At 37.4% G+C, this 12437-nt stretch overlaps 1 protein-coding gene across 1 annotated transcript; it reads right to left on the bottom strand.

The window, feature by feature from the left end:
- Nucleotides 1-6250: 6250 nt before the first annotated feature.
- Nucleotides 6251-7898, bottom strand: LOC134841792 (uncharacterized). The gene is made up of 2 exons (XM_063857829.1): nucleotides 7626-7898; nucleotides 6251-6658 (listed from the first exon to the last, which is right to left on the bottom strand). Exons 1-2 carry the CDS (start codon nucleotides 7818-7820, stop codon nucleotides 6539-6541), a joined length of 315 nt encoding a protein of 104 aa, XP_063713899.1. The 5' UTR covers nucleotides 7821-7898; the 3' UTR covers nucleotides 6251-6538.
- Nucleotides 7899-12437: the final 4539 nt, after the last annotated feature.

The following is a 12437-nucleotide window of genomic DNA, read 5'->3' as shown; positions in this document are numbered from 1 at the left end:
ATAACATAAGCCGAACCCGTTTAACAAAAAAAAACATGTATTAAAAACAGAATTGGTACATTTACAAACTAGAGCGAAACTTTCAATTACTACTAGAACCTGTCTGAATCAAAATTTAATTAAACAACCTCAGCTTTGAAAAAGAACCGCTTGAGAAGCTTACCAGATAAAAAATTGCATTTGAAAAAAAAAACGAGCCGACAGAAATTAGAACGAAAACCAATTTTTCAATATATTTGAAAAAAATACTACCCTACATGAACTAAAAGGTAGTTTTATGTGAATTTTCAAGAAATTGAGCATGTCAGGAGAATTTTTTGGGAAAATTTCCCGATTACAAGTCACTTGCTCTCGCAAGTAAAAAGATGTTTAACGTGTGCATAATTGCAGTATGTTTAAACTTCAACGTTCGCAGAGTGGCCGAAAAATATGGCACAGTTGTAGGTTTTTTGTCCAATTTCTACAATATTAGTGAAAACTCTCAGGGGTCACGTGGGATGGCATATTGAAGACTTTTCAGTGGTGATTGTGATTACAAGTTATTTAACTGATAAGTTATTGAACTTTTTCGGTTCTTTTTGCACTATGACTCTGCGTTGTTTGAAAATACTGAATTCAACCGTCTGCTCTACAACTAAAACTTTATATATTTGGTACACAAAAATGGTGAATACAGCTTAAAAGGTATACATTACTTCAAAGCTATCATATTCTGACTTTTCGTTCGTGTTTCCGATAATGTGCTCATTGCGCTTTTAAAAGAGGGCGACTTTCGCTTGACAACTAAGAAACGTAACGTTCATGACACTGCGCGCTTTTTTCTGAAAAAGCAACGGTTATTTCATGTAGAGCCCATCTCATCTTTCCACCAAATTCATTTGCAGTGGACGTTGCATTTGTCTACGACATTTGAACTTTAATCTTTGCCGAATCTAATTTTGCCACATTTTTGACATGATTATGCCGCCAAATTAGTAAACTGAAAGACTCAAAACTCAAAAAGAAATCATTTAAAAAGAAACAACTAAACTACGATTTGAAATTGGAATCTTAATCACCCAAAAAGTATTGCCATTGTCATTGGCGAAAGCATTTGCCACAGTATTGGTAGAGTGAATGCGAATGGGGAAAGAGATAAGCATCAAGCTGGAAAAGGGCCATCAGAATTGAGATTGAAAAAAGAACAAAAAGAGCAAATGGAATTTTACTTCAGCTGCGGCAGTGAAAAACGAGCAAAACCAGCCGCTCAAATTAAAATTGACAAAAACTGAAGAACTTACACACTCTAAGTGATCTCCCATTTTCTTAAGTGACGGTTGCATAATTTTTTGTCAATTCTTCGAGTAAGTTGTTTTGCATGAAAACTTCTTTCTAAAAACTCGACTCGACGTTACCTCATTTTCCTAGCTTTGTTTTAGAACAGCCCAGTTTGGCTGACTTTTTTGGTTTTCTTTCCAAATTCAGTTTAGGACAACACTTATTTTCCCTACTCGTTAAAAAGGGCAAAATTAATTGCCAATTTTTATTGATTCATAGAAAAAAGCGTGCTTTTGGTGAAAATTATTTTGATAAGGAGAAAAATTCCAAGCAATTCTGGCACTTTTGAACTTCATTTGAAATTCCTTTTAGCTTTTTCTGAAGGTTCATAGTTCTAAGAGTTAATCATGTTTAGGGAGTGAAATCTTGTACGCACGACGGATAAAACTAGAAATGTATGTATAAACTGATTACATTGGAGCATGCTCTGACATTTGCGATTACCAAAAAGATATAATTAGATAAAGATGTTCATGGTAACAATTTCTCGAACTTTCGTATGCTATTCCAAGTGAGATTTTAGTTTTTTCTACAAGTAATAGAGTTGGTATGAATTGCATTTTGGGTTTAGTGAGAAAAATCATTGGGGTGAAGGCTTTGTGCCAGAACTTGATAAGGAAGTTGGGAAAGAAAAAAAAATCTTCTAATGGACTTTTTGTTCTATCAGGGCCTTGTTCTATCAATTAGCTGTAGTAAAAATCAAAAGTCAATTAGAGGCAATGCATTGCAATTTCTATCTGACATACTTAAGAAAATTTGGTATTCTTAAATTCTAAATCGCTTCTTAATAGCAATTCAACGATGCTGAACATTTAAGCAGTTGATTTTTACACGTGCATTACTGTGTCATAGGAATATAGTGATGCTTCCAATTTGGAGCGGATGATAAATTAATTTTCGGTTTCTTTTTTGACTACGCGTAGACTCTCAGTGGGCATAATTTATGTCTTTTGTGCATCCTCTCAGTTGAAATGCTTATCTTTTTTGATATTTTCAAAATGCTGTACTGGTACTGAAGACCTGCTTGTCGCTTGCACAAACGGCGACGGAAGCGCTTCAAGCATGGCTTTGAGATTTATTTTGTAAGAGTAAATGCGCCGGACTAAAGAGTAACTGGCAAATGCAAACTGCGCCAACTGCCTTGAGAAAAACAATACAAGAAAAATCCAGATAATAAGACAATTGATTTTTTTGGATTTCGTTTTCTGGAGAAAACGGTTTCTAAAGAAGACCGTAATAACATCCGGATTTGATATGAATGTTGCTTTTCTGTCAACTATCTTTCGATAACTTTTAGACTTAACCAAACAAAACTGCAAGCCAGACAGATAAAGAGTAGCTGACTAACTATCAGTTCATATCAAATCTGGATGTTATTCGGATTTTCCTTTCAAGATGAAAGTAACTTCGCGGTAACGCTAGTTGTTTGTTTTGGTAGGATTCTGTTTTATTTGAAGGTAAACGCACTGCAAATTAGAAGAAAAAGTTTTATGACGACTGATATCTTAAGAGTCAATCAATTTTTAAGAAAATAGGCAGATTTTTTGGAATATTTCGGACTGAAGATCTGCTTGCTGTACTAACGAGATGCTATCAGCGATAATAGAATTGACTAGAATCATGTAACACAGAAGCAAGGGTTGTGTGCATTCTTTTCAACGGTAACTTCAGAATCAGATGCAACCGCAACGAAAAAATGCTTGTTTTGAATTTTTAAAACAGCAAGAGGCTAGTGCTCTGGGCGTTCACTTCGAATGTTCTTTCGACCAAATACAATCTCAACAACACATTTAGCTTTTCTCTGTTGATTGTCGTGTAAGAGCTAGTCCATTTAATTTTACCATAGTGTATTATTATTGTGTCCCAAAATGGTTTTTCTAGCGTTCTGGCTTTCGTCATGTAAATATATTTGCTTTAATAGCTAGGGCGTTTGAAGCTCGAAAAACCATTTAAGAATTTTGAAAAACCAGTTGCCGAAGTTTAACCCGTATCCTGGACCATTTATAGGATCGGAATGACAGTAATTGATGCCCCGTTCTTTGCATCTCGGTTTCTGACTGCGCACGTTGCAAAAATTCAAAACTGACCAAATAATGGTTTCACGAGTGCAATTTTGAATAAAAGAATTAAACCAAACCACAGAACAATCCAAAACAACAGAAGAAACAAAAGCACAGCTATATTTCGATATTATTCTCTGGCAAGATTGTCAGAGGGTCAGTACACAGATATTCATTATATAATAGAGAAAATAAGATGAGATTAGCTGGGAAAGGGAATCATGCTTTCGTTTAATTATCGGTCTAGGTATGACACAAGCATGGACAAACATTTGATATGATTTTCGCTGCTGCACAAATTGCAAAACACGGACTTTCAAATGTCTAGCCTGTCCAGTTATCTTCGACTGTGTTAGGTCGTTCTTGATCAGAGACCTGATCTTCAGATCCAGAATAACTTCGCGACTATCTTGGTAGTCTCCAATATCATAAAAATTCGCCTGATCATCGAAACTGGATGACTGGTTTTTGTCTACATCATGAGTGTATTACTCTTCATTTTCTAAAGCCAGGATCGAAAGAGTATCAAATGTTTAAACATGGGCCAAGTTTTGACTGATCTTTGCGTGGCAAAAATATGATAAATTTGCAGATGTACACCTGATCTCAAAGTTGCCTTTGCATTAGCTGACTTTGGATGAGTTGATGAGCCTACACAATTTAATTTGCACATTTTCGATTCTGTCAACTTGAAATTTTCAGCAAAAAACAGCAGATGTCTTCGTAACATTGACGTGTTCTCGGAGCAGTACCTTCTTGTACTTGTAGGGCAAGATAAAGGATACTATTAACACTGAAGAGCTTTTCATTACAATTTTGTCTGGGAATGAAAGCTGTTCATCAAGTTTTGTAAGATTTTCAATCTGTTTCAGCAAAAGACTTAAGTCTAAGCTAGAAAAATGTAGAAAAGAACCACTTCTCGCCATATAATAGGGTTCTTTTGTCGCTCTACTTCTGCGTTGCTTTACATGAGCTCTTTTAAATTGTTGAGCTCAATCTTTTGTTCTAAAGCTAAGAGAAAAAATTGGTAACTAACAGCGCATTCAGCTTAAAACGGTATATATTTGGTGCAGTTCATATGGTGCATATTATGAGTGGTTCAAAATACGGTGCTCTTTGCGCATTCCAAAAAGGTACCCTTCGCTTTAACTTTAAGTTAAGGAACACAACATCATTAATACTGCCATTTCCAACCTATTTTAGCTAGTATCTTTCTTGTAGTGTGTTCCCTAGTTTAATCACAATCAACTTGAGAAATATGAAATTGGCAAAAAAATAAGAGAAATTTGCCAACTATTATTCTTTGAGTAACTGAACTAGCTCACAAACTGTAAGAACGTAAGATAGTTTTGGCTAAAACAGAGTAAAAATTGCAGTATATCCATTGTGAGATCAGTTTCGTCCGAATTTGTGTCAATTAATCTGACAACCAGAAAACTTTGCTCGACAATGACAACTTTATAGGAGTCACGACTGAAAGGTCTGTAATAAGACATCACACTTCTGTGAGTCCTGTGATTTTTCTTTGATTTAGTCAAAATCAAGTGTAAAGGCTTTTCTTACGACATGCTTATCTCTCCCTCTCCCTCTCCCTGTCCCTCTCTCTCTCTCTCTCTCTCTCCCTCTCTGTCGTCTTTAGGATTTCCACACACAATCTTGCGAAGCTATCCCTTTTTACCGTGCTAAAGCAGGGGTCACTAAGGCTCGGTATTAACGACAATCCCGAAAGGGTTATTTTAGTGGTGAGTTGTCCTCTACTGTATTCTATTGCTCCCCCCTGGTCAGTGATGCTCTTGCTCGCTATATCTCGCTTGAAGTCGCGTATAACGAATTCCTTTCTCTCAAATGAATTCAATATATATGTCTGAATGAATACAAAGGGCCTACTAGTTCGGCCAGCGTATAATTTAATAATATACAACAGAATGGTTTGCGATCTGTACACGCTTAACAATTTCTTCTCTGCGTACTCGGTCAGTACACGTGTCGACTAATCTCTCTGACTTGTGCTAGCTTCTGCTCTAACTAATATTCCACAAGGCACTTCGACTTGCGTTCTTACTTCACTCGCTGTGAAACAATTAACTGATGAGTTCAGATAGCGACCACAACTGGGACCTACTGAATCTTACCTTCGTTAACTCGTTCTGCTAAAATCCGCTCTCTAACCTCCACTTCTTATCTCTATTTGTGCTCCGTTTTTGTTAAAGTCACGCCACTTCATATCGGTGCTGTCATCCCCTTAAGCACAACCGCCCCCTATGGTTTTCCCTTTTACCTACTCCCCCTGTCAAAGCTGACAGGTCCCAAGTCCGGGGTTTTTATCGACTTGTTCACGTTTCGTAAATACATCCCCCTGCGGTTGGCATCGTAAATCGGGTAAGTAACCGAAGTCGTATGATTCTTATCAGTTAAATCCGCCTTTCGCTACTTACTTAAATACCAACTGACTTCGGTGTCAAATCTTGACCCAAGCAACAAAGTCATACGATCCCAATAAACTAACCATAACCCGATTTTGAACCAAATTTACTACTATTTCCCTATCATGTTAGGATAAAATACACGGTCGGTAAGTCGAAAATTTGATAGAATTACCGATTCTACACTCTCTCTCCTCTCTCCTCTCTCTCTTCTCTCTCTCTCTCTCTCTCTCTCTCTCTCTCTCTTTCTCTCTCTCTTTCCCTTTTCTTTCTTTGAGTCGAACGTGCTTTTCGTTTTATTTCCTCAGAGTAAAAGGTCCTGTAGTGTTGGTAATAACTTGTTTTGAGTGTTCGAACAAAAACAGGCAGGGTATCGAGTTCGAAATGAAATACTCTGTCCGTCATTGCCACTACTACAGGAATTTTCGCTTTGGGAAAAAAACAAGCAGGTTTGACTGAAATTATTCCTAAACTTCAAATGATTTTGGATTCTCCAAAACTTAAACTAATGATTCAAATACATAATTTTAGCAAAACATTGGCCATTGGAGTCAAAGCTATTTTTTGACTTGTTGCTTTCCATCAGAATAACTCATGGAAGCAGCATCCTGTCCAGTAGATTGTGTGTAACTTGCTCTTTGAACATTTTCCAGCAGAATAATTGGAAAAACAGCAATAGTAATGTGAACAGATGGATATTAGACAGGAAGGAAGATCTCGTAGCATAGTACATGCCACTCAGTCAGTTTTGATGAGTCCTTTCTCCGACAACTGCTGCACAAAATCGCCCTTGCTCAGCTTCTGCCTTATTTCACTCGAGTCCCCCACAAACTCACCTTCCAGAAACACTTGCGGCACCTAAACATTGCCTTGTTTTAAGATCAACCACTCAAATTAATCAATGTTTTTACCCTTTCTAAGTCTGTCCTCGGTGGAATTGCCAGGCCGCCATTCAACAGTTGCGTCAAAAACGAAAAAATAAGTTCCACGGCGTAAAGGCTAAAACATAATTAGTGACACGATCTCTTCTTTTCTGCATGAAAACCTGCACAAACTCTTCGAACGACTTCTGCTTATACACTCAATTTCAAAACCTAACTTTGATAATTGATTGTGTGAACTGTCACAAATCAATATAAAGACCCTATTTCGAACGCATTTTCTCCGCCGCGTAACAGAATTCACCAAGTAACACAATACTTGCACCAATAAGCTTGCCTCAAATCAAATTGAAATTTTTTATCAAAGTCAGGGAATTTCGTCAAACACTTTCTCGTTAAAATAAAAGAGGAAACGTAACGCAAAAAAAATTGATCTCACACTGACATTTTAGTGACTCAAGCCAATTATGACGCATAAGCATTACCATTCAATTTGAAAAAAAGAAAGGTACCAACTATTTATAGGCCTCAATTTATAGAGCGGACGCATTTCAACTAGTATACGAAAAAACATCCTTAAAAACATTCGACCTCATCCAGGTTCGAACCCGTAGTTTGTTGCGGTCTTCTTCCCTACCTCTAAGCTACATATTCATGATGCCTTGAAGCTTAAGTGCTATTTGTAATAAATTAGTCTGTGTTAATATCCTTAGCATTGGCTGTACTTAATAGCTGGTTATTGATCAAAATGAACACTAACATTTGCGACTTGGGTCGGAAAAAAAAGAGAGTTCAAACTATCACATAAGCTTCGCTTGTGTTAACAAGAATGAGCATGAATGAACTTCCTGAAAAAACCCACCACCTAAATCAGAGAACGTTGTTCTGTTCGTTCATCAACACTTGCTCATGAGTTCTTTTCATGAACAATGAAACATGCTTACAGTTCTGATTCCAGAAAGTTTCTGGATTTGGCTCTGCAGAGCATCTCCTCCTCCCATCTTGTCCAGTTCAACCAGATGATATTGTGCCCCCACCTTGTTCAGCTCAGCTTTGGCCTTGGTGCAGAAGCCACAGTACGTCTTCGAAAACACTACGAGACTGTGTTCCTTGATAATGGCTGCGGCAGTGGCCGACATTTTCTGTGACAGGATTAGTTGGAAGCAGAGATAAGACAGTCTCAAAACTACCTGAAGAGCGAAATTGACCTTAAATGTTTGGACAACAAAATTTTATAGTAGATGTTGAGTTATATAACAAACAGCAACATAGTTGAAACACAGAAGATTAATAAAATCAAATTCAGCCAGAGCTGATTTTATAAAAGCTTCAAAAATTCGTCCATTCTGAAAAAAAAGCTGATCTGCTATTTTCATAAAACGGTGCCAAATTCGGTCCTCACTCCAAAAAAGACGAGCAAAAATTAATAAGTAAAAATAAATTAAACATCACAACAAAGTTGCACAAAAAGCACAAATCACGATAGTTTGAATTTAGAACTCAAAATGCTTCAATAACGCACTGTAATTTGACTCTCCTCCTCCCAAACTGGTAAGTAAAGCTCTCTTGCGGTCAGCACGTTAAACGCAAACAATGAATTACTGTTAAGTTCAATTTGTATTTGCATTGAAATGAGTAGTAGCTACACCTATTGGTAATGAGGATTTCAGGACCTCCCAAATATCAAAAAAACTCTTCTACAAAATGCTCTACTTTTGCAGCAAAGCCAGCCATTGAAAATAAGAACACAGGTAAGAACACAGGATGAAATGGAGGAAGCACTGAAGACAAGTCACTCCAAGTGCTTTTAGTCTCATCATATTTTGCTGTATAATGATGACGCTGCATACTAGGTGTCACGCACAGAAAATCGACCAGCACATATATTCCCAAAAACAAACATAGCCAACGGACAGTTGGAAAAGAGTCAATGAACGCAATTTAAATTCTAAAAAATACTTGTTTCTCAATTTGAAATCAAACGTCACACCGCGAAAAAGTAAGTTTGTGACTGAACAAACTTTAAGATTTTTCCTGAAAAAAAATCATCGCGACCTATACAAGAATTTGAACTACATTCTTCAACTCTGAAAAAAGATTTTGCCCATTTTATTAATTTTGGCTTAATCTTTTTAAATATATTTTGCGAGAACAATCCGCATAAAAAGTTTCTTGCATAAATTGAGGTCAATTTACAGGTAGGTATTCGTGCAGGCAATCTAACAACGCTCAACTAAATCTGTAAGCAAATTGTATGTTACGCGTGGAAATCAAACAGATGGAAAATCATTCACGAAAACACAACTGTTCGCGATACCTAACCATATTTGCTGAAAAAACGAATAGGAATTGAGTAATGCAGAAATACATAAAACAATTTGATTGAATGAAAAAAGTGTCAAAGCCATCCCGGAAAAGTGAACTGAAACCTGAAACGAAACTTTGTTTGGCTTCTACTCTCCATTGGAAGACAGGCGAAATCGTTCCCATTCAACAGACAGTTACTTCATTTAAAGCTCTTTTTACATAAATTAAGCAACACCCCCCCGCCCATTTTGGCTTGACGAGGGAGGAGAGGGGGGGGGGGGTCGAGGAGTAGAGAGCCCAATAGGCACTTGAGACCCGTTTATAACCACTTGAACTAATTTTAATGGTCTTAAACTATACGCCAGATTCTCCAACAAACGCGGAGGACCAAAAATCACATACTGATAACTCAATAACTAGGTTTAGAGTTTAAAAAAATAGCCAAAATAGTCGCATATTAAACCGGCTTCTTCCTGTTTTGTTTGCACAAAAATGTGCAATTGCATACATTATTAGGATGCTGAAAGTTTTTTTTTTGGCATGAATAGATCAATAAATGAGCCTGGTATTTTGCTTACTTCGAAGCCATGATCGCAAAAAAAATTAATAGAATTTTTTATTCTCGACGTTCATAAAGAGACTCAGTCCGCCAATTGATTGCAACCAATTTACACTTCAACCACCTGCTCACGTGTGAAAACTTGTTTTGCCGTTTTTGCATAGGAGGGGGGGGGGGGGGGGGGGGGGAGGTGAGAGAACACGGAGGAGAGGGGGTGAGAGATTGCTCAATAGATTCCTCTTTTTCAACCTTGATACCTACGAGGGTTTTTTAAATTAAATATTTGCCCCAAATGAAGACGATGGCCCGCAGACAGTTGGCATTTTTTGATTTTTTTTGAACTTTTTTAGTTATCGAGAGGAGACTGAATTGTATAACAAGCTATAGGAACAAAATAAAATCGGCGAAAAAGATACAATAATGAAAAAAGCATGAAGAGCTCAAATGTAAATACAATTTGAAAATCATTAGTTTGAAAAACGAAAACATTCAGGTCTGTTTTTCTCGAGACTGAGCGAAATACTATAATTTCCATTGGTTGCCCAACACAACTCTTCCACTGAAGTTGACAAGCAAGAAAATCCCACAAACGCAAATTTTGCATGTAATAACTTCTAATGTAATAAACTTCACGCAGTTTTCAAACAAAAACTGATAACAAGGGCAAAGCTCTGAATGTTCCGACTGACCTTAACCATGTCACAGGCAAAAATTTTAAAAAAAGTATACTTTTTGATCATTTGAAAAACCTTCCCCCAAACGCACTACCAAACACAAAGCCAAAAAAAACAATTTGGTTTAAACTAGAATAGAATACCAAATATTCTTAAATTTTTTCCATTTGTTTCGATACATGCTGAAATAGACATTTTCTAGCTTTAAATCAACATTGCAACAATCTTACGAAGCGGCGTTTAACTCATTAATACCAGGGATGACGCTCGTTGAGTCGAAAAAATAATACAATTAGAGGTCACCCTGAAGCCCGCACACGCACGCAAAGAAACGCTTTTTTTTGCATTCTACACAAAGCTATATTAAGAGACGACTGTACCCACACAACAAAACCCGAACTTTCTGCAGCAGTAGATACCTAGTAAGCTAAACACGAACAACATAGCCAACTGACAGTTGGAAACGAGTAATGAACGCAAAGAACCTAAAAACAAGAACTGACATGTTTTTTCAAAAACCTTCAACTTTTGAATTTCAAAAACTGTCAACTTTTGAATGGCCTTAAAGCTCTTTGAAAGTCGATCATTTCGAAATAAAAAGTCGATCACGTTTTTCGTGACCTTTACACTGTTGCTGTTCGATAGTGGAGTTTGCCTTCCTTTTAACAATGAAAATGCACTGAACTTGAAAAATGAAACCGCTAAAAAAAATCAGCAAGATCTATATAAGAGTACTCACTACGGTCATTATTCTTAAAAACAAAAAAAGGAAATTTGTGACATTCGACCAGAATGGCCAAAATGCAATTTGTGCAGACTTCGAATTTTTAGCAGCGAGCCTTCCGGATTGGTGGTTATTGAGAATTAAGGACGTTATTGGAACGATTAGCCAGACGATGAGGGCTGGAATATTCCGGTATTTTTAAATTTCAAAAATTCGAATTATGACGTCATATTTCTGAGAAACGTCAGAAATGGCCATTTTGGCTAAAACGAGAAAAGAACAAGAACAACTTTATCTGCGATAGCGAACAGGACGAAAATCGAGATTAAAAACGACAACGAACTACAGAATAGCAGAGGACGTTCCGAGTTGCAACTATTGTGCTGCTACAATAGTTGCAGGGCCGTTGCGAACAACGGTGAAGGGTAAGAAACCAGCCTTCCGGATTAGGAGGGAATCAAGATTAACGAGCTTGATTCAGCGGATTCGTCAATCCGGAAGGGTAAAGAAACTGAAACTTTTATCCTGCCACGTAAACTTTTAGCATCCTGTCATGTCCTGACTTGAATTTAATTGATATTTGGATTAGTTTTAACAAGGATGAGGTGCTAGGAGTTGGGGGAGGGGGGGAAAGGGTTGATCCATCTTCGATGGAGATGATGATTTTTATCTACTGAACAAAAACAATAGTAATATAATAAGTAGTAACCCTGTTTTTAGGAGTGACCTCGTGGTCTGGGGATACTGAGACCCAGCCATGAGCTCACTATTTGCATGTAATTAAGTTAATTTGAGCGTTCTGGTCGAAGCCGGAGAACAGTAACGTTTTTGTCGACCCGATGTTGGAAAGACCACCGAAAGTACTGGCTTGGTAGAGACGGTGAAAAGCATGCAAAGCTCTGTTTAGACGTTAGCCAGTCGTCTTAAGACTTAGTTTTGTTTTCCGTCGATATTTATCTTCCGGGCGAATGTTACATTGTAACATTCGTCTACTGCAGTCACACATGAGGCTTAAGAAAAATAGGCCCTATAACCACTGGCTCAAGGGTCAGGGACACTATCTCTTGTGTTTTTCTACCTCAAGAACGGTCGGAGCCAGTTCGGTTCGCTTATGACATGAGACTACGACCCGTTACAGCTTAAAGGCTACTACTAAAATATCCCCCCACTCTAGAATTAGAAACGTCCCCATACTTAGGTCTCTAGATACCCAAAATACATGAACGCCGTTAAAAACCGGGTTGGAACAATCCGTTAGGTTACTTTTTATTAGACAGTGTGACTTTGATCCATTTCAGATGGATCAACCTAAAACTCGCCTTACCTCAGCATAACAATCATAAAACACACTCTAGAATTTAAATTCGTACTCACATATCAGCACGCTCAAGAATTGGGAAAATAATCCAGTCAGTAACTAACTCAAGAAATAAATAACTAAGAGAAGTTTAATGTTTTATAGTTTGGACAGCAAGGATAAGTTCATGCTCTA

This window comes from Symsagittifera roscoffensis, chromosome 3, assembly GCF_963678635.1.
Source record: "Symsagittifera roscoffensis chromosome 3, txSymRosc1.1, whole genome shotgun sequence".
NCBI lineage: Eukaryota > Metazoa > Xenacoelomorpha > Acoela > Convolutidae > Symsagittifera > Symsagittifera roscoffensis.
This window is presented reverse-complemented; position numbering and strand designations above follow the sequence as displayed.

Coding starts and splice junctions, on each gene's coding strand:
- LOC134841792 (XM_063857829.1), bottom strand. CDS start 7,820: ATGTCGGCCACTGCCGCAGCCATTATCAAGGAACACAGTCTCGTAGTG. Junction 6,659..7,625: donor AACTTTCTGGAATCAGAACT/GTAAGCATGTTT, acceptor GGCAATGTTTAG/GTGCCGCAAGTGTTTCTGGA.